We start from the raw sequence: 24,007 nt of genomic DNA, 5'->3' as shown, positions 1-24,007 counted from the left end.
TTGCAATCAATTTAAAATTCTGAGAAGCTAATCGATTTAAAATTATCAACAGCTATATTTTAGGCTTCCCAGTTGCAAAATAAGTAATAAAAATTCAACCAAGTTGATTCGCTTCTTTGAAAGGAAAATAGGCTACGTTTGGTGAACTGCAATTGCGTATCAGCTATAATAGGGGGTGGAGTGGGAGTCATTGTTTAGGTGGGGTTAGTGTATATTCCTAAAAAAAATGTGCATTTTAACAGACAAACTACTTGCTCTTCATGAGGTTTCAGTTAAATGTTGAAAGAGGTAGGGAGAGTAGGGATTAATTAAAATGTTAGTCTATACAGCTAAATTGCTACATTGCCGTATCTACTAGAACAGAGGTGGAAAAGGCTAGACAGGTCATCATCATTCCCGGCAGAAAATTTCTTTGGGGTGGCAAATACTGTAGGAACTTAGTTTTCAGACTTAGTTTTCAGCAATTTTAAATGGTAATATTTTTCTTTTTCTATTTATATAAACTACTTCAGTGTGCTTAAACAAATGTACAAAATGTATTTGTCAATAAGAAAATCCTATTGTAGAGGTTGTGATGGCTCCAAGTATGTAGAAGGTGAAAGGTCTCATAGAATACAACCAATATCCATACAAATGTACAACAATATGTTTCAATATCCATACAACAAAAATATCCATAAAACATACAACAAAACATGTAACAAAATACAACAATACAAACACATACATCCAAACAAACAATAATAGTCTTTTCATCATACCGAAATTCTTTACAAACATACAACAATATATTTCAATATCCATACAACAAAAATATCCATAAGACATACAACAAAATATATAACAATATACAACATTACAAACACATACATCCAAACAAACAATAATACTCTTTTCATCACACCGAAATTCTTTACAAACATACAACATACAAACATACAACAATATATTTCAATATCCATACAACAAAAATATCCATAAAACATACAATAAAATATGTAACAATATACAACAATACAAACACATACATCCAAACAAACAATAATACTCTTTTCATCACACCGAAATTCTTCAGTAGTAATATTAACCAGGACCTTTTACCAAAATTACTATTCATCGCCAATTTTTTAAGTATATTCAAATTTTATCCAAAATTGAAATTGTAAATCTCAAAATTAGGACGGTACTAATCAACCTGCAATTATTGACTTACACATTTTAAAAGCAATAAACCAGGGATTTAAGGGACCAGTACCTCAAATTATATCTTGGTTAGGCCTGGGTATGATATGGAAAACAATCGGAAATTAAATGGCTGTTCAACTAAAAGCAAGGAACAGATTTGAAACCTATTAGAACTGATTATTCTTTATATGAAGGGGGCTGTCTCCTCCTTACCTCCTTACTCTTTACTGTGAAGTTTGGCTTGTGTCCAAATTTTTAAGAAAACTTGCAATTGAAAAAAGTGATTTTCCCGAACAAACTTTTGTTTAATGAGTAAAGTGTTGAGAGGAGGGCAGAGGGCAGTTTAAATTTTAAGCTTGCTCCTTAATTTAGTTGAAATACCTTTTCTATTTGTGTAATTATACTTTATGAAACGGTAAAGTTTTATGAATGCAATACTTTTGTTGACGCAGGAAAACCGATCAATTGATCTCTGTTTGGATTTTGATGGGTAATCAAACAGTTCGTCGTAACGGACTGTAAGTAAGAAGCGACCCGGCTCAATAGTAAACGAAACCCTAAAAAACATAATTTTAATACCAATAGATATATAAAAAGAATGGGGTTCTAATGCTGATTCCAAATACATAGGTTTCATTGAGTTTAATCTTACCCATTAAAAGGTACGAGACTGAGAAAATTTGTCTGATTCTCTAAAAAATGGGGAAAGACCCCCCTAAAAGTCATAGAATTTTAATGAAAATCACACCATCAGATTCAGCATATCAAAAAACTAAGCTGTTGAGGTTTCAAGATCGTATCTGTAAAAATGTGGAATTTAGTAATTTTTGCCAGAAGAAAGATCATGGATGCGTGTTTATAATTTTTTCCCTAGGGGTGATTGTATTAACCCAGTGGGCCTAGAACGTCGGGAGAGGGCTTACTCCAAGGGAATTAAAAATTTTTAGTGCGCTTTTTAAGCAACCGAAATTGGAGGGCAACTAGACTCCCTTCAACGCCACTTTTTTTCCCAAAATTGTCCGATCAATGTTTTGAGATAGCTATTTTGTTCAGCATAGTTGAAAGTCTCAATAACAATATATTTGGAGATGGCCCCCTAAAACCCCCGGGGAAAGTATTTAAGTTATAAAATTTGCCCATTGTTTATGTATAGTATTTGTTATTGGGACATACAGTTTTTGGGTGGGGAGGGAAGGATGAATTTTGCTGAGAGAACTTTGCACAGGGAAAATTTTCCATGAAGAGGGAAGTTTCCAGGGATTGAACTTTTCAGGGGAAATTTTACAGTGAACGAATTTGCCAGGATTTTACACTGGGTGAATATCTTGCTTTCTCTTTACCGATTCAGTTTTACGCGTAGAGTTGTTAATTGTAACTGTCCGGGGTGAATTTTCGTCAAGATTGAATCGTCCAGAAGGATATTTCTGTGGGGAGGGGGATTTTGCTGTGGAAATGAAGCCAGATATCCCGGCGTTATTTAAAAAAGATGTGAAATTATATAAAAACAAGTTTTTTCAACTGAAAGTGAAGAGCAACATCAAAACTTAAACCCAACAGAAATTGTTACTTATATGAGAGGGTTGCCCCTTCCTCAACACCTCACTCTTGACGCTAAACTTCAAATTTTTTCCCAATTCTTTAAAAAACGACTCTTGAAACACAAGGGTTTGTCTAATTAGAACAAAAAGCAACTTTTCTTAAAGTGCCGAAAGCCTGTTGCGTGAAGAGCGAGGTGTTAAGGAGGTGGCAACCCCCGTCATATATGTAATTTGCTGTTTGTTTTAAGTTTTAATGTCGCTTCTTACTTTCAGTTGAAAAAACTTTTTTTATTTAATAAAGTTTAGAGACAAACATTTTTCTAAAGGCAATGGAAAAAGTATGTCAATTAAAGTGAAAGTATATAAAAATGAAAAAAGTAAGTAATTACAAAAAAACACACAAAACAATACCCTACTTATAAAAACTAAGATATAAACTCCCAGCATTCAGTTATGTTGAGCATATTGCTGAAGCATTGGACATTTATTTTTTACAATATCGACAGTTTTGAACTTGGTTATCAAACACCAAAATATTGAATACCTTTAAACTCAGTGTTTATAAAAAACAAAGTAACGCATTATCAAAGTAGTTTGCTCAAAGCAAAAGATTAAAACTAAGAATTAGAAAATCAATAAAATGTTTTAATTCGATACTTTTAATTTAATTTTGAATACCAAAAACCAATATATTTTACACCCTTATACTGCATAGCTGTAAAAAATTAGATATTTTTCAAAGTGAAAACAAGATAATTACAATCACTCCTGAAAAAAAATAGTATGGAACACAAAAACGTACCCGTTTACGGGGAAAATAGGCATTCCCAGCATTCCATTCAGGATAAACATTTCTGATTATAATGGCTTCATATATTAGCTCATGGGTACTCTTACAACGCAAGCAAAGGTTGACGGCATACTTTTACCGAAATCGCCCCATTTTTAATTTGTTTCCTTGAGTTTTCTATAATTATACAAATTTTCTTGTTTACAAATAACTGCACTAATTACTAGCTAACAAATACATATTTAGGATCACCATAAAAGCTGATTATTTGGTTTAATGTTAGATTCGATAGTTAATAGTTTCTTTGATTCAATAGTTAAACCCTAATACTTCTGTTTTTGACAAGGATCGTTATTTACTTACCATTCATTGCTATGAAGAATTATTTTTTTTCCTTTTTTTTACTCCAGCCAAATCATAAAAAAAAATGTTTGTGGAAACTGGAAAGGGGTCACCCAGTCACAAATTACAACTTATATTTTCCTTTGAAGGTGAAAATCCCTTGGCTGGCAGCCAACAATGAGGCAACACACATTTGTTCCATGGTTTTTCCCTATTCTCCTCTCTTTCCTTTGATTTCCTTATAATTTCTAAATAGTCCCAAATTTCCAGGTGGTACATGGCCCCCCTGCCCCTCCGCCAGCACTCATGATATCAATAGACTTGGTCTTGAGGGGAAGGGAGGGTGGGCTAGAACCTAGAATTTTCTGGGAGGAGGCCATTTAGATTTTAGTAATTTTACTTGCTTTTTCTGCAAATTATTGCAAATTCTGCAATAAGGAACGAAAGTTTCACTAGGATCAGACGAATTTCAGAAAAATATATTTTAAGGTAAAAGTTCGAGATTGCTCATATTTCCTTTGTTTTATTACTAATTTTACTGATGTTTTGAAGTACTTTCACTATTCACTCTCATATATTACAATCCATAATATGAAATAATGGCAAATAGATTCCACTTCTGATAATTTCTTCTTGTTTTTCAATGCCTTCGCTAAAACCTTTTAAATGCAGGGAAAAAATCGTTTAAGCTAAATAAACAAATTTACCAAAACCCTCTTCTTGGTATTTACTTTATGTCAATCCTTTGATACGTTTCCAAACTTTAAAACTTACTTCTTATATCAAGTAAAAAAGCCATAAGTCCGTTGTTTGTTCGAGGATTGACCATGTTGCAACTTTAAACCAAAATTTGTAGCTATTTTATTTGTATTTGTATATGCTTTTAAAAATTATTTGTGGAAAGTTGCTTTTTCTTCCTTATCAGAGCAGATGAATATTGACCGTCGGCAACTTAACATTCTGTGACAAAGCAGAATTAAAAATAAATTTTATTACTTGAAGTAATACAGTCAAAGCACTTTTTATTATAATTAAATAAAAAACAAGTTTTTTTTTAACTGAAAGTAAGGAGCGACATTAAATCTTAGAACGAACAGAAATTACTCCGTCTATAAAAGGGGCTGTTGCCTCCTCAACGCCCCGCTCTTGACGCTAAAGTTTGACTATTTCTCTCAACTCTACTTTTTGAAACAGTAAAAAACAGTAAAAACCTCTGCTGTAGGGTTGTCTGATACGCTGAATCTGATGGTGTGATTTTCGTCAAGACTCTATGATATTTGAGGGGTGTTTCCCCTATTTTCTATGATAAGGCAAATTTTCTCAGGCACATAACTTTTGATGGGTAAGACTAAACTTGATGGAACTTACATATTTAAAATCAGCATTAAAAACAATTCTTTTGATGTTTTTAGAGTTTTTAGAGTTTCGGTTACTATTGAGCCGGGTCGCTCCTTACTACAAGTTACTACAGTACTTTTTCCTCAACAGTTCTATGCACTACGAAGCTGTGTGCAAATAAAACATTTGCGGTTTATTATTGTCTTTACCATAAACAGGTAGAGCAAAGGCTAATGACCTGGTTAAAATTAATTTTGAAAATCAATGATTTACGCTAAAATTTTCGGGCAGTAGTCTTTAATCTATCTGCCCCCCCTCATATTAAATAATAATTTAATCCTCGTTATATGTTTTACAGTCTGGTTTTCTCATTTGTTGTTGATAAATTTACTTCATCCTTCTGCCTTGTTCAAACTTTTAATTTTTGCATCTGTATTTTTATTTGAATATACTTATCAATAAATAAGAAAGTTCTTCGAAAGCAAGTGATTAGTTTTTTCTGACATAAAAAGACCCATTTTTGGAGGGATAGCAGCCTTAGTCTGAGAAATGAGGGCATCTGAGCATAGAAAATGGACTTTTTTTGCGGAAAGTGCAAATGGGACTTTGGCCTTTAAAGGCCTTGTAAGGGTGCCAGTCCGCAATTAATCGTGGTAATCTATATTCAGCTTTAGTTTGATTATTTATTAAATTATTTCATTTTTCTTTTTTAGGTCGCATTTATTTTTTTATAGAGTTTATCTTTTATAATAAATGTGATTTAATTATTCATTTTAGTTTCTGTTCATCTTAGGCTTTAGTCCTAGAAGGCTGTCTTCAATCTCTTTCACGAAACAACTTCAGCTTCATCTTATTTTGTTCACTGTAGAAATTAAAACCATTAGGGTATTGGAGATCCGGGTGTTTGCAAAGTCATCTAAATGCAAAATAGTTTTTTGAAAATTGACTAAGGCCTTAGATGAATTTTTCGAAAGTTGTGGCCTATCTAGATCGTTTTTCCACACCGAAAAGCGAACAATTATCTGGTCAAAAAATATTTTTCAAATGAACAATAATCCCTGAGCGGAACTCGGTTCCCTGTTGTACCAGTTACTATTGTGATTTTTCTGGTGAAATGCAGATTAATTAATGCAAAGCAGTTAAGAATAAAACAAAGACAACCAACTTGCGTCTGGAAACCCATCCTACTTAAGCTAACATACTTAACTAATTTCAGTCAGTGGGCTGCTTATGAAAAATACTAATGGCCAACGAATTTTAAAGACTTTTTAACCTATCTAAATCGTTTTGTCACACGGGGAAAAGGAAGCATGCCCATTTTCGAAAAAAAAGAAACTATTGAACAGTTTTCGAAGAAAAATTACATACACATACAAAATTATTAATTACGCATATACAATTATTGTTCGTCTAATAAGATTGATGTATTCATTCAACTTAATTTCTATTCTCTCTAAGAGCTACAGTTTGACTTACTGCATGACTTATTTCTGATCGTTTTGAGATTTAGCATTGTTCGTTACATATTGTTCAATTTTTTTGGAAAAATGATTTAAAATTAATTCCCCAGAATGATAGGTACTGCTCATGAATAACGTTTTATTGCAACGCTTTCGGGATAGAATTTTCAATGACTGCACTTTCATTTGACAATAGGACGAAATAATAGCTCTGTACGAGAAAGCCGCCGAGACGGGTCCCTGGATAAGCTGGAACAAGACTATTCGGTTGTCCAGCCACCAAGCTATAAAATTTGATAAGCCTTATGACTGATAAGATTTCGACTGAATTCATCATCACATTTTATCACCTTATTTTTAATTATTACGTGTGAACGAAATTAACAACCTGAATTTTGAGAAAGCTATTAACAAGAGAAAAATCTTGTGGGTTTATCACTGGTTAGCTATATGTTTCACAGCCGAAACCACGTAACACCCCGTAAGCAGCAAATTACACAACACAAACATTAATAATTTGTGTGTTTATGTCTGTTCAGTTTGTTTTATGGGTTTGAGGCATTACTTTTAAGATTATTCATCCAAACAGTTACGGCCAGCATTTCCTTAACTAGCTTAGAGCCAATATCCCTGATGCCAACCTCGCGGATATAACACTCTGGGATGTTGATGGGGCTCTCTGTGCCATAAAACTGATGTAAAGATAAGAAAAAACGAAACTGTATAAGTATTTGAAATATATAGTATTTCAAAGCTTTTCAGCCCAAACTGTGTGTCCTTTTATTCCACTCTTTATTTTTCTACATATTTTGAGACGAGTTAATCAACAACAATTATGTCTTCTTTAGTTCATGACGAGGCTTATCCTTTTTAAACATACTTAGGGGAATCTAAATTTTCTCTCCCATGGACGAATGCTTGTTATCGAAGCAAATTGAGAAGGATGATAGTCGCGATTTCCGCCCGAATTTTTCTCGCTTGGGTTCCCTATTGCTCGTTAATTAGAGTGATGAAGGGATCTTCATTGGATTTTTTTCGTATGAATACTAATAATCTTATTCCAGGCCAGTGATTTAATTCCTATAAGATTGCGACATTAGAGACACTAGGGGAGTCTTTCTGAGCTTTGCTCAGTCGTTGTGTTTACTAATATACTTTAATAGATACGTTGAGTGTATGTTTCTGAAGATGAGGTACAGTCCTAGATTTGAGGTCTATTTCCAATTATACTGAAAATTTTTCCAGATCTCGAAGTTTCAAGACCCAGAAAACAAAAATATGAGACCCTAAAGATGCTTACTACTCATAAAAGAAGTTACTGTCTCCGAATCATTCAATTCCATAACTTCAGCTTGAAAATTTTGTATGAAGTATAGTGTTTAGGGGTTATGATCTCTTTTAAACACAGGATTTTTGATAAAACTTCATCTATGAATTGTGCCAAAACGACAAGATATTTTTATCATTGGGTGTATTATTTTTAGATTTAGCCGTCCCCCGAGTCAGAATTATGATATTATTTACTTTTCCTAGTGAATGATTTATACTTACTTACAAATAGAAAATTTTTTCCATTATCTCATATTTTTGACCCATTTCCAAAGCAAATTTTAATCTTTTTAAAGATGAATCTCAGCTATCAATTGATATAAAATTGCCGTCTAACATTAGATTAATAAAGTGCAGGATTGCAGAAAAATAACTAAATAAACTTGCATATGGAACAAAACCTTGGCTAGCATAAGCACATAGATAATAAGCACCTTTTTGAAATTTTCAACATTTAATCAGTTTTGTAAATTTTCTGAAAATATGTATCAATTAAACACTAATTTTCCGATATTTCTAATAAATGTGAAATCTATTTAATTTTTCTAAATTCTCTTTTACAGCTTAATGACAAAACAGATATAGCAAACAAACAAATAGATACATATATAACAAAATATATAACAAACATATAAAATATATAACATATTAAATACATATAAAATATATAAAATATATAACAAACATATATAACAAATAGATATAGCATTCTCTGGGTACAAAAGTGTTTTCTAATATGTTCCTCCTCATGTGCGTCAATCTGGCGTGGGGAGACACCACTAGATTTTAAAATAATGCCTTTCTTTTGGTATTTCATTGAAAGTCACCCACCCTCCTAGATTCCGAACCCATGTCTACCCTTTAATTTTTTGTTAATTAACATCCTTGAAAAAAACTGTCGAAAGTAAATTTTCTTGCACAATATATTGGCACATAATTCGCATCTTTTATATTAAAAGATTTTCGACGTAACAACTTAAATTACGTATTCTTTTCATAGATCCTACTGCCGTTCTGTATTAAAAGATCTAAAGTCGATTTATCCAGCCATTACCAAACAAAGAAAAATACCTGGAGATCTATGGCTAGTATGAAGAAAAAGAAAACATCCTTTCTTCTCTGCTTTTTCTTCACACTGGCCCTAGGCCCGTTTGTCGGATCCACATTCATTTCTTTGCTATTTCTTATATAGTTTACTTATAAGTGACTTTTAAGAGCAAACGCTAATAGAATTAAAACGCTGATAGAATTATCAGCTATGCCCTTTAATCTGTAACTTTCAAATATATCGACAGCCAAAAGACAAAGGATGTTTTTGGAATATAGGAGCATAGTCAGGGTTTCATTTGAAGTCTTATGAATTCCAGTGAGGGGTGTTCCCAACTTAGAAAAATTCCTTTTAATGACCATTGCAAACCTATGAATTTCTTGTTCATTTCCAATTTTACATGTCATGTTAGGGGTAGCCAAGCCCCCCAATCTCCATGATTATTCTACGCTCACTTGAGTTACCTGATTGAAAAGCAAAAAGTATGACCCCTTCCCTGAAGACGCTCTTTTAGTGAATGATGTTGACCAAACTAATTAAATGACTTTTTCATTTCGATTCTTATGGCAAGATTTTTTTTTGTTTACGCCATACAGTGTAGCCGTTATAGTAAATCTTTCCCGCTGATTTTTGCTCTATAATAAATACGTTTATTTCCAAAAGCATCGTTTTCTCTCACTATTATTCCAAGTAAAATTTGTAAGAAGAATCCGAGTGTCAGACCATCACAAAGGGTGAGTAAGAATTGTGTATACTTATTCGAGTATTCATCAGCACAAAATTTATTCTTTTGAAAACACACATTTTGAGAAGAAAGAACCATCCTTATCAATTCAGCTTGCATTTCGTTATTATACTAATACAAATCCTATGGTGAATTCAATTTTCAAAAAAAAATTTCCTATCATCTATATAATGATAAAATAATTTTTTGCATATTTCCAAAAAGTTTTAATTTAACAAATAAATTAGAAAAAAACCCCGCGCTTTATAGAATAACTTTGATTTTATATTTGAACTCAGTCTTCAAATTTGCTTCAAATTACAGGAAACAGCTCTACTCCTTTGCATATTAGAAAATAAAATTGGCTCAAATATTACTCAAGAAAGTTATAAATAAAAGCTGGATTTAACGAAACTAGAGCTTTATTGGAATTTTTACAATATTTTTGAAATCAGGAAAAGAAAAATCATAAAAAACAGGATCTTATATATATTTCAAGATATATGAAAAACGAGTTAATTGTTTTTTATCAATGAGATCATAATTAATTTAGTAGGTCCTATATCTTTTTTTCTACATTTTGTGAAATAAGAGTCTGATAAAAATTAGATATTCTTATTTTAAAATTTTTTTCTGAGATTAATGTCCATTTGTAATATATAGAATATATGTATTATGTTCGAGTATATGGAGTGGTGGTTGAGGTTATTAACTGCTAGATTAATGTCACAATAGTTAAAGATTCTATATTAGTGCAGTACTGCAAGATTAGGGTGCCATCTCTAAGCATTATAACCAGCACACCTTCAAAAGTCTACTGGAAGCGGGTAGTAACATATCAAGAGAGGACCAAAGGTACCAGGCAAGGCCCTTACTCGACTAATTTTGCCCCTCTTCAAGAAATCTAGCCATTTACCTCACATTACCTTAGAACTTAAATCCTCCTGTGCCACCAGAGGCACCCACAGCATTTACGAAGAGCCGCCAGTCATCCTACATGTGCGCCACCACCCAAGCATATTGAAAATTGGGTTGAATCGTCGTGTGAATGTTGGACAGGTCCCGTTGATAAGGGTGAAGCCAAGTGTTCTTTGGTCTAACTCTCCTGCAGATTCCCTGAGGTTGGCATTCCAAGATCTGTCTCAGGATCCTATTATCCTTTGCACGAATCACGTCCCCAAGGTGTATGTCTACCGTCGTTGCCGAATGATATCTGTAACTATTGCATGGCCTGATATAGAGTGGACTATTTGGTTTGTGACGTAATCGTCACAAATGTCAAGAATTTATACGTCAACTTTCAAAATCCTCCGAAGTCAGTTGTTTTCAAATCTAAGAATCTGTCTTTCTTGTTCCTGATTTAAATTCCAGCACTTGCTGCTGTAGGGAAGTGCAAGAAAGACAATGCTATCAAATAGCCTCATAGTTAATTTAGTAGAATGCCTTTTCTATCGCAATACTGGCTCTAGTCAGTTAAAAGCTCCACATGCTTGCTTGACCCTGAATTTTCCGCTGTGTTGCCGAGGTACCTGAAAACTACTACCTGCTCAACAGTTGAATTTCTACATTTTATATTGTCAATGGGAAAATCACTTGTTGTCATTCTCTTTGTCTGTGTTAATCTTGAGGACAAGTCGGTCAGCATTTTCGAGGATAGCGTTGAGGAGATCCTCGAGTTTGTTCTTGTTACTTTCCATCAAGGCAATATTGTCAGCAAAATCCAGATCGGCGAGCTGTTTGTCTTCTCTGATTTGGATGCCAAACCCTTTACAATCACGGAGTATTTAGTCGATGGCGAGGACAAAGAGGAAAGGAGAAAGATCACAACCCTCTTATACGCCAAACATTATATGGAAATATCTAGTATTCCCATTGTGTGTCTGAATACATGACTCTGTGTTTTCGTACAATACAAAAATTAGGGACACTATTTTGTTAGATAGTATTGCAAGATTTTCCATAGTGAATCCTTGTCGATGGCGTTGGAGGCTTTCTCGAAGTCCACGAAAACCAGGTAAATTTTTTCGCCATTCAATGAACTCCTCAATCATCCTTAGGGTGTAGTTGTGATCCGTGCAAGAACGGCATGGACAAAAACCACGGTTTTTGTCCCGGTGTTTATCGGTGCTTTTTGTCCTGGTGCTTATCGAGGGCTCTGTGGATACACCGGAGAATAATCTATGAGAAGAGTTTTCCCGAACTATATAATACTCCTGCAGTTGTCACATTTTATTCACGTCTCCTGTATTAAAAAGTTGGATGAGCGTGCTTGTTGTCTAGTCTTTGGATACCTTTTTAGAATTTTCCTTTTTAGATACTAGTAAAGAGTGTAAGACACACATTCATACAGGTATTCAAGGATGTTTTAAAATCTTGGCTGTTATTGTATTAGTTTCTGCTTATCTGCCGTTCTTCAGCTTGTGGCCTGCCTGACGAACTTTTACATCAGAAGATTTTTTGGTGCTGATTTGAAGGTCCAAAAAGGGGCTGCATGGATATCCGTCGGATTCAAAGGAAAGGGTCTGTTCATATTCCTCTCGAAATGCAAGGCCCATACTGTGGAAATTTCTAATGGGTCTGAGACTGTTTTGCCATTTGGATTTTTAACTCGTCTGTTTACTTTTCAAAATTTCCTCAAGAAGTCGTTGGTAATCTTTTTATGGCTCTGGAGTCACCGACTTTCGCTGCCTCCTCTGCCATGGCATATTTTCTATCCAAAAGGTTGCGTTTATCCCCCCTTACGCTCCTTTTGACTTGATTATCCAGGTCTCTGTGCATTTGGTTCTTCAGAACTGTGTCGCAGTTTTCACCATGTTGTAGGACAACTGCATCCCAGCCTCCCTCTTGATTGTCAGAGTATGGCCCAAGTTTACATACTATATAAAAATGGCAGATTTGGTTAGTCCGAATCATATTTTGTATTTAATTTGATGCTTCATACTACCAAATAGTGCTAATTAAAAAAAAACTGGGATACTAGTTTTGGGATACTAAGAACTTGGATATATATATACATATATATATATATATATATATATATATATATATATATATAACTTGGGATATATATATATATATATATATATATATATATATATATATATATATATATATATATATATATATATATATATATATATATATATATCCCAAGTTATATATATATATATATATATATATATATATATATATATATATATATATATATATATATATATATATATATATATAGACTATAGCTCAGAGCTACCCGATATAGCTATATTTAGGCACTAATGGCTAGTCAAGGTCGTATACAGAATTTTGTCGTGGGGGGGGGGGTTACAAAGAATATTTTCAGGGAGAGGATTTACAAAAAAAAAATTTAAAAACACCTCAAAAGATTGCTTATGATCATTTTTAGTATGTTATTACGAGTCGGACAAGCATTTTTTGGGGGGAGGAGGAGATTCTGGATACAGCCGTGGAGGAAGTACCGGGACACAGTCAAACTGGAAGCAACTCTAAAGATGAATTAAATAATTTTTTAACGTAATATAGTAAGAACATTGTAGTTTTTAGTTTAGAAGAAGGAATAACCTAGATTGTAAGCATAAACTACTATTTTCTTGTAAATTACAAACTTATGCAGCTACATATTCAATAGCATGGACGATACATCTTTTTTCCAAAGAAATAACGAGGTGAGGGTTGTATTTTGACAGGGTTCACAAACTTGCCTCTGTAACGACCTTAGCTACATCTTTTTTAGCATAACAAATATATGAATTTGACGTAAAAAATGAAAATGAAGTATAAGAACTGCAAGGTGTTATGTTAGAAGCTGAATTAGGGTTTCTTTGTCTAAATATTAATATTCGTGTTTTTAATTCACTCTGTAAAAAGTATATAAAATAGGGATAAGAAGTTTCCGCATTTCTCCCCCAACACCGTAAATTTTTCTGAATTTCTCGGCACTTATCAGTAGTATGAGTTTTTGGCCCTCTTCCCAAGAAAAAAAAATGTAGAAATGCAGACCGAATCATTTTGAAATTAGCCCAGAAGTCAACATTTAGCAACATAAATATGACGGAAGCCATACTATAAAGTCCCACCATATTCTCTTCAAGAATCCTTTTAAATTTTCAAGCCTCCAGCAAAATCAATATTTTCCCCAGAAATAATCGCTAAAGACATATTTAAATATGGATTATACATTATACTTTTAAAGTTTTATTTTCTTTAGCGTAACACTCTTTGAAAGGATTTGGAAATACAAAAAAAGTCATTAGACTGTCTGATATGGTTTTCATGATTTCAGTATAATTACGCTTTTTAGTATAATTGAGTTGCTTAGTATGTAGCAAGAAGTTTCTTGATGTCGTAACTACTGGACTGTCCTTCCAAAAACATCTTTTTTGGTTTATCTATTTCTTTCAGTAAAACTGGTCGTCCTAACTGTAATATTTTGTTTGAATTTTTACTAGCGGTAAGCGTTGTCAAATGAAACTAGTTGTTTTTACCTATTGATTTTAATGGTATAGCGTGACATCATCAATAAACATGGGGCTCTACCCCAAAAACTTCATAAAAGGAACTGTCTTATTTTAATATCTTTGGTACTTCAAAGCAATCAGCCACTTTTCCGATTTTTTCCATTTTTTTCTGATTTTCCGTGTAAACTTGAATAGAAACCAATAACAAGAAAAAAAATCGCTGAAAGAAGATATAAAGGAAATCATTTCTTTATGTTATTGATCAATGATGTTATTAATGATGGAATTAAAGTTTTATAGTACTTTAAAAAAGCTTACTATTCCAGCTAAACGAGCCTTGTGTTTCAGGAATCGTTCTTAAAGGATTGCCCCCAAAAAGCTAAACTTTGGCATAAAGAGCGATGTTTGAGGAAGGGGTAGCCCCCCTCATATACAGAATAATTTCTGCTCATTTTAAGTTTTAATGCTGCTCCTCATTTAAGCTGAAAAAATCTTTTTTTTTTTAATTCAAAATCTGACCGTTTTCTGAATTATGCAGGACCCCACCTCCATGGAGAATTTTCCCCGTATATTACCTCGCCCTCCTCCACGAAAAATTGCCCTAAGAAATTCCGTATATTCCTCGTATATCTCCGCATGTTTTGTGGAGAGGATTTTCCCCGTGAAAAATTCAACCTTGATTAGATTCCCCCTTCCCATTGTAAATTTTTCCGGACCATTCCCTATTGGCTGAAAATTTCTTGGGTCATTTCTCCCTTGAAAATTCTCCTTACTTTCGTTTGAATTTTTCGATCGGTTTTCAAGTTATGCCGGGATACCCCTTACCCCTCCATGAAGAATTTCCCCCCTGAAAATCTCGATTCGATCAATCCTAAAAAAATTAAATAAATGAACCGCGATCTTTATTATAGTAAAAAAAAGTGCAAAAATCCATATTTTTGCGGAGAGGAGCTAAATACTTAACAATAGACTCCCCTTATATGCTGAATTAGATGGTGTGATTTTTATTAAGATCGCTTGACTTTTTTGGGGCATATCCCCCCTTTTCGAAAAATCAAGCAAATTTTCTTAGGCTTATAGATTTTGATGTCAAAATTTCTTATTTAAAGTTTTGGTAACTATCCTCCTTGCTTACACTTCGTTACCACGAACTGCCTGATTTTTTTTTTTTTTTTTTTTTTTTTTATTTTGATTTTGTCTCTATGTAGCCGTGTTAACAGTATTTTTCTCTATTCTATTCCTGTTATATTTTATTTCAAATAGGTATTTTATAGCTTTAATATTCACTTACTTTAATTAAAATGTAAATCAACTTTCTCAACCACATCAAACAGTTCGTGGTAACGAACTGTAGTAAGGAGCGACCCGGCTCAATAGTAACCAAACTCTAAAAAATGGAATTTTGATACCAATACCTACATCAAAAGAATCGCATTTTAATGCTGATTTTAAATATATAAGTTTCATCAAGTTTAGTCTTACTGATCAAAAGTTACGAGCCTGAGAAAATTTGCGTTATTTTAGAAAATAGGGGGAAACGCCCCCTAGAAGTCATAGAATCTTAACGAAAATCACACCATCAGATTCAGCGTATCAGAGAACACTACTGTAGAAGTTTCAAGCTCCTATCTACAAAAAAGTGGAATTTTGTATTTTTTGCCAGAAGGCAGATCACGGATGCGTGTTTATTTGTTTTTTTTGTTTTTGTTTTTTTTTTCCCAGGGGTGATCGTATCGACCCAGTTGTCCGAAAATGTTGCAAGAGGGCTCATTCTAACGGAAATGAAAAGTTCTAGTGCTCTTTTTAAGTGACCAAAAAAATTGGAGGGCACCTAGGCCCCCTCCCACGCTAATTATTTTACCAAAGTCAACGGATAAAAATTCTGAGATAGCCATTTTATTCAAAGTAGTCGAAAAACCTTATAACTATGTCTTTGGGGACGACTGACTCCCCCACAGTCCCCATGGGAGGGGCAACAAGTTACAAACTTTGACCAATGCTTACATATAGTAATGGTTATTGGGAAGTGTACAGGCGTTTTCAGGAGGATTTTTTTGGTTGGGGAGGGGTTGAGAAGAGGGGGATATGCTGGGGGAACTTTCCATCGATAATTTGTCATGGGGGAAGAAAATCTCCATGAAGGGAGCGCAGGATTTACTAGCATTATTTAAAAAAAAAACAATGAAAAAATAAATACGAAAAAGTTCTTTCAGCTGGAAGTAAGGAACAGCATTAAAACTTAAAACAAACAGAAATTATTACCCATTTGAGGGGCTCACCTCCTCCTAATACCTCGCTCTTTACGCTAAAGTATTTTTAGTAATTTCAACTATTTATTCTACGGTTTATTTATTCTGGGGTCATTCTTAATGAATTGGGACAAAATTTAGGCTTTAGTGTAAAGAGCGAGGATCTGACAAGGGGGCGAACCCCCTCATATATGTAATAAAAATATGAGAATACAAAAGATCTTTACGTAAGCTAATTTATAAGTTACGTAAATCTTTTACTAATAAAAATATTCGTAAAGAATTAAAAGTTCTAGTTGCCTTTTTAATTAAACAAAAAATCGGAGGGCAAATAGGCTTCCTCCCCCGCTCTTTTTTGTCAAAATCATTCGATCAATCAAAAAATGCAAATTTCGTTGTAATTATTCCTCTGCGGAGAGCCAAATTCAAAACATGCATTGATTCAAAAACGTTCAGAAATTAAATAAAAAAAACAAGTTTATTTAACTGAAAGTAAGGAGCGACATTAAAACTTAAAACGAACAGAAATTACTTCGTATATGAAAGAGGCTGCTTCCTCATCAACGCCCCGCTCTTTACGCTAAAGTTTTTTACTGTTTTAAAAAGAAGAATTGAGAGACATAGTCAAATTTTAGCGTAAAGAGCGGGGCGTTGATGAGGAAGCAGCCTCTTTCATATACGAAGTAATTTCTGTTCGTTTTAAGTTTTAATGTCGTTCCTTACTTTCAGTTAAAAAAACTTGTTTTTTTTTATTTAATTACGGACTAAGAAGGAACATAGCAAGAAGTTTGGTCTCAATCTTGATCACAGACAAAAGGTATAGAATATAGATGTCCAACTGAGCTTTATTTTGTAACCGGTAAATTTGGAGCTTGTGGTCATCTGTCTTTTTTTTTTTCTTCCATAAATATGTTCATGGATGTTACCTGTTAAAAACAAGTTTTAAAAGAAAATTTGATCTTTACAAAAGAAATTCAAGAGAGTTGAATATAACTTTTGAAATAACAATAAATTTTCGTGTGATTACGTTCCAATTTTAATTTTCTGATAGCTCAATAAACACTGATTAATAAATATGAATTTACTGTTTGGATAAACTGATATTTTAGTAATCGGGGCAACACTGTATTCCAGTTCACACCAACATCATCGCAATAAATCTGCAGTTTTCAACTTAATTTTGCTAGGATGAAAGTGAATACATCACTTAATGTCTTTTTTAAACCCTCTCGTAATTCAGTGACTGCTTCTCGGGGAAATTAAATATCTGAGCGTTTAAGTGGCTCAAAACAGCCCATAGTAACCAAAAGTTTAAAATGTGCTTAAAAAAACTTGCTGGTGAGAAAAAATTTCCATTTCTAGCTGATTCAGAGATCGTGATTATTATTTACATCAGTCCTATTATTTAAATGTTATTATGAAAACAAATATGGGGAAATTGCTGAAAAGACCCGGAAATCCTTCTAAAATGACATCTTTTCACCTCGGACTTTTTTTCTTAAATATTCTTGCAAATTTTTTTTTTCAAGCTAAAAAAGACAACTTTTTCTCACTAGACATTTTTTTAGAAGCATATTTTTGAACTTTTAGCACTATGGACTATTTTACCTTTTGGGGCCCCATTAGGGGCTCAAAATGTGAATCCCCCCAGAAACGATTATTGAAGTATGAGAGAGCATAAAAAGGTATCAAGTGATGTGTTCTGAACACTGACGTTCTCCGATTCTAGCTAAATTATGTTAAAAAATATATGCATATCCTGTCTCCCCTCTCGCCAGAAGATTTGGCTATATTCACCTACAGAGTATACATTTATCTCTTTGCCAATTTTAACAAGTCACAAACCAACTATTGTAAATCAAAAAATCAAATTCATGAATGGTACGTTCTTTTTCAGGTGCAATATTTGTTGAAGACCAGAAAGACAGTGCCGCAGAGTTGGCTTTCAAATACGCAGTTTATAGGTTGAATAAAGAGCGTTCTATATTACCAAATACTACGTTAGTGTACGATATCCAATATGTACCAAAAGAGGATACTTTTCGTACCTCAAAAACAGGTAACGTCTTTTTCTTTTTCAAATAAAGCTTAAATACAAAATAGGTTTCTAGTTTCGTATTTAGTCAGGCTTTCGTTTTTAGCCTCAAGGCTTTTCTATCTAAGATAAACAGTAAAGTAAAAAATTAAGAAATTTCATTAAGAGAAAACCGGGAATTTGTTGACAAAGCTAGTAAAGAATATTGCGAAAAATTGCAGTTTCGGGAAAAAAGCAGACCTTCTCTTAAGTGCAATTTTTCTCGATCCAGCACGTTTCCGCAGGAAATGAAAACCGATCCTATAATAATAGTACTGACAAATAAATAACATTTTTCTATTTATCGACTGAAGTTTTGAACTCTTCGCGTGTGCATTGTTTATGGGTTAAATAATGAGAATAAAATGAAAAGGGAACAACAAACTTGCATAAGCAATACTGACATTATAACAGCTCAATAATAAAAAGCAATTAAAACGCGAATTAAAAAGCAATATTAACAGTACCTTTATTCCAAAATTCATAATCATTTAATGATGTTTCATCTCTAAGGTTTAGTTTGCTGGAATTAGTTGGGGTAGCCCTTTTTCGAAAGTAGAAAAGTGAGGACCAATAATATATGAACCGTCTTCACAGATGGTTGTGTTTTTATTTAAATTTTGATTTGCTACAAATAACTGGTTTAAACTTGAAATATTTCATTAAAGTATTTTATTTGATGGAGACATGAAAATTTTAGTTCGTTTTCATCTTTATGTCACTCTTTACTTCCATTTGATAAAACTGTTTTTCTATTTAGTTAAACTGTTCACGTTAACGAATTGTAAGTAAGGAGCGACTAATGCTAATAGCTACCCAAACTCTAAAACAGGAGCTTTGACAATAATATATCCGTCAAAACGTTTGGATTCTTATAATGATTCTAATTATGTAAAATAAGCGTTGAATCTAAGTCTGCTGGAAAAAAGGTACTAGATGAGAATATTCAACATATTTCTGCAAAAAGTGGCAAAACATCCCCAATAGGGACAGTAAATCTGATGAAAATTACTCCAACAAACTCAACTTGTCAGAGAACCTTATCACTGAAGTTTCAAACCCTATCAGCCAGATGCAGAATTTGGCATTTTTTTCGATGCCAATGACCAGGGATACTTGTTTATTTGTTTTTTCCCTGGGGCAATTTTGTTGAACCATTGAGCCTAGAACACTGAGAGAAGACTTATTCGAACAGAGATTAGAAGCTTTTGCGGCCTTTCTCAGTAGCAAACACGATTGCACCAAATCGAAGTGACGGTTTCTTCCATGTTATGGGAGAGAAAACACCAATTTTCCCCCGATAAACGAGAAATACTAAATGCTGAAAATTCACAGAGAACCAATGAATTTATAACTTTGAAAAATTTTATGCTAATTTTCCCAGTTTAAGGGGCATAAACACCACGCGGTAGTGTAATTAATCCTGAAGATGGACGTAGTCCACAGAAAAAAAATATTTAAAGTAGAAATTTATTTTAAAACTTTATTTAACTAATTTGATTCATTCAAGACTTAAAACAATCATATAAGGTTATACATAACTGCACATCATATATTACCTAGGAGGGTCCTTGATATTTGTGGAAGTGGGGTGGGGGGAAGTAGTATATCTGAATTCTAAAAAAGTGAATTTTATGGTCAAAGTTTCCAACTTTCCACGAGCCCTTCAGATAAATATAGAAGAATGTTTATACAGGAAAGGATATTATATAATATATTCCTTAGATTTTTTTTAATGAAGCCCGGAGTATGGGTACTGCGGTGCGATAGGTCTCCTCTTGTTGCAGAAATGTTTTCTCCTGTATGTTTCATGCTGTACGTTTTCTATTGTGTTTTTGTTTTCTCTGTGAAGACTGCGTCCGCATGCTTACTGGCGCAAAAAGGAGAGGCGTGGGGGAGAATCACCCATACCGCTAAGAAATTTCGCAGGGGAGGAATCAAGTGATACTAGTAGCTTCGTTTTTACCGAGGTTTAAATGAAAATATTTTTTTATGTTCCTTATTAAAGAGATTTTTGAATGTTTTCTTGCTTTATAGGGGTTTGGGGTGAGCGAAGGCCTGCTTTGAATATTGAAGGAGGTTTGAAGAGGATGGGGGGTAAGAAATTAGCCTCCTATCTCCCTTTATTCCTTGGAATATTTTTAGACTAGGCTTATAATAGTTAAGGCTGCGGAGTGAGAGCTTGAATATTATTTTAGAATTTTTGTTTCTATACAACATGAGAGATTACACTGAAGGGTCTTCAGTGTAATCAGTGTAATTCAGTGTAATTCAGTGTAATGAAGGGTGCTTATCAGCACCAATGATGGAGAGGTGAGGGTTTCATGAGTTCCGTCGGGAAATTTCCCGGGAGGGGTTGCATGTGCTACCATGACCTTTGTTTTTACCGAAGTTTCGATAGGCATATTTCTCATTTTCCTCTCTATATATTTCCTCTATATTTCCTCTCTATATATATTTTTATGTTTTCTTCTTTCATGAGGGACATTGAACCCCTTGGTCCCCCTGCCAGTATCTATGGTATTCCCATACAAAAACTTTTATTTGAAGAACTCACCATAAAAACCATGGCAATGACGGCCTTATAATCATTTTTTGATATTTTGGACCCTCCTCCTACTCCTATTAATTATTAGAGGAGTGCACAATTCCTAGGATGATTATTATTCCACAAGCGCTTTTATGTAAATATTAAATTCTAGTACAATAAACAGGGTTGGAGGAAGAGCCTTCCAAAATTTGAAAGAGCCTTGGATTAAACAATTCGTACTAATGAAGTGGAAGTTAAAAAGGACCCTTGTCCATAGAACTCTAAAAAACTATGCTTTGATTAAAATATGTGCAACAACAAAATCTATGACTCTGGCTTTTTCAAAATCGTCTAAAATGTATTAAACTTGAACTTGCTCGTAAAAAGTTGTTAGCACATGAAAATTTGTCCAATTTTACAAATCGAATTGAAAGCCTCCAATAAGGGTTACTGTCTTGATGTAAATTATGCAATTAAATTCAACCTATGGGAAACCTAAAGCATCTATAGACAAAGTTATAAAATTCTCACTTTTCCAGAGAAGGATGGTCATGCAAGCGGCCCCGGAGTAGTCCGAAGTGCTAGGTTACCAAAAGAGGGGTCATTCGAATGAGCTGTCAAAGATCTATTACCCTCTCTAAGTAAAAAAAAGAGATCATGCTAAATAAATTACCATGCTCCGGTATTTTGGCCCACAAAGGGTAATTTGGGTCCAAACAGGTCCAAAATGTCATCAAGCTAAAATTCCAAGAACTATTAAAAAGGGCATTTATACAGCCTCCCAGTTTTGGAGACCCCTGCTGGCGTGCAGTATACTATACATCCATGAAAATAAATGCAGGCCATAAAAAATCGTCATTATAGAATATTATCCAATAAAATTAACATCTACGATATATCATGTAGCTGCACGTTATCTATTAAAATTTCGGCCAGTGGATACTCACATACGGAGGGGGTATAGCCCCGAAAAGTGTTTAAAATCCATTTTTTCAAATTCCCCATGAGAGATCCTTCAAATAAACTGAATAAATAATCGAATGATTATGGATTATATATAGAATGGAAATAATGGAAAAGCAGCTGACATCGACGGTATACAGTTTGAAATATTAAAATATGGCACTGGAGTGCTAGCTGAGCCGCTGCACCAACTGTTAATACAGATGTGGAACATTGTATTAAAGCTGCAGTTCTGCGCTTTTAAGAAGCGCAGAACTGCAGACTGCAACAATTGGTAAGGTATCACCCTACGATATGCAGGAAGCAAAGTTCTTTCCCAAGCACTCAAGAATTGGATCCAGACGAAAGTTGACGCCATACTCAGAATTGAACAGTATGGCTTTCGACCACGTAGGCCATGTGCTGACTTGATCTTCAGTTTTAGAGTATTTATTGAAGAATCCAATAAATGGCAGAGTGGAATCATAATGGCTTTTATAGGTTTTTGGAAGCTTTTGAGGCATATAGACCGATTACTTTATGCTCGAAGATTGGCGAGCTTCATGTGGAGCTTATTTATAATAAAATTAGCATGAAATGTGATCATGGAGACAGCCAATTTGGTTTTCAGGAAGGTTTTGGCGTGCAGAACGCCCTTGCAACTCTTCTAGCTCATCTTAAAAGCCATAAAATGCAAAAAGTAACTTCTACGTTTGTACATTTGCTATTTCAAAGGCTTTTGACTCCATTCTTCACTCCCAAGCCATTCTGTATCTCTTTAGAAGTGGAGTTAGCTCATTTGTTTGCACCTGCCTGTGGCAGTGGTATCAGAACTCCTCAGTCCGGATACGTTTGTAAGGTACAGTTAGTGGTCGTATTCGTGTGCGCCGTGGTGTTAAGCAAGGTCCTGTTCTTAGTCTGGCAATATTTAACTCTATTAGAGTAGTTACTCGACAGGTTCCACCCTTAATTGAGCCATATAACGACGCAAGTCACCTTTCTTATGTCGACGACATTCTTCTCTTGGCTGATAATCTTGGGGCATTCCAGAAAGCTGTTGATTCTGTTTGCTCCGGACAGAAAGAAATCGGTCTTTCAGTTTCTTCTCTTTGGACTGGAGATCACCTCCGATGATACAATCCATGTTGGTCCCGCCACAATCTGATCTTGCAGTTCACTTAGGTTTTTGGAATGCCCTCTCTTATTGCTGAGGAGAAAATTCATTTTTGGAATTATACTTTATTTCCAAAAAACTGCAGGAAACCCAACCCCCAGAAAAACTACAGACTACCTTCAGAAAAATTGCAACAAGCAATATCTATAACATTAAACAAAAACTATACCACCTTTTCCACAATCTTAACCTTGGACCTCCCACCTCTTCTCCCATCTTTGAAACATTTGCTAACGTCCTTGTGTGGATATATTCTATTTCTCTTCTCTCACTTTTATTTCTGATTGTCTGGAAGAAACTATATCCTAAACGTCACTTATTTTAAAAACGAATGAAGCCTTTCAATATAGTATTTCAAAGGTTTAAAAAGAAAAGACGTTTTACCTCTAATTTTTGGTGTTTAGTAGGAGAAAATTTTGTCCCTAGTGCCAGAATCATAAATACAAAGATTTGCTTTCTTTATGATGTTTATTCCACAATTATTCTGTGCTGTCATGCTCCAAGAAGAAAAAATATCTGGTTATGTATGGTCTATGTTTTGGCCTGAAAAATTACCAAAGCACCTTAATGGTGGGAGTGAGGCTTTTATGCTGAAATTCAAAAAGCAAATAATATTATAATTGTGGAATATTGTGTGTGAATCGTAAAGATCTTTATAATTCTTAAATTATGAGCTCGACTACTCCCCTACCCCACTACTCCTTTTGCGTAGACGCCTAGTAGCCGGTATCAAAGAAATGGCTTAGAACTTGAAGACTAAACATTAGTACTAAAGTAGTCCACAACAGAGGGTACTAAATTAGTATTAA

At 34.0% G+C, this 24,007-nt stretch overlaps 1 protein-coding gene across 1 annotated transcript in view; it reads left to right on the top strand.

The window, feature by feature from the left end:
- Positions 1 to 24,007, top strand: part of LOC136034056 (glutamate receptor ionotropic, kainate 1-like) — a 126,825-nt gene that overhangs the window by 14,653 nt on the left and 88,165 nt on the right. Inside the window, exon 2 of the mRNA XM_065715170.1 lies at positions 18,376 to 18,537. Within this exon, the coding sequence (XP_065571242.1) occupies positions 18,376 to 18,537 (162 nt within the window). The remainder of the gene's footprint in view (positions 1 to 18,375; positions 18,538 to 24,007) is intronic.

Source organism: Artemia franciscana, chromosome 2 (assembly GCF_032884065.1).
Source record: "Artemia franciscana chromosome 2, ASM3288406v1, whole genome shotgun sequence".
NCBI classification, from domain to species: domain Eukaryota; kingdom Metazoa; phylum Arthropoda; class Branchiopoda; order Anostraca; family Artemiidae; genus Artemia; species Artemia franciscana.
Note: the sequence above shows the minus strand (reverse complement) of the source record. Positions and strands in the feature narration are given on the sequence as shown.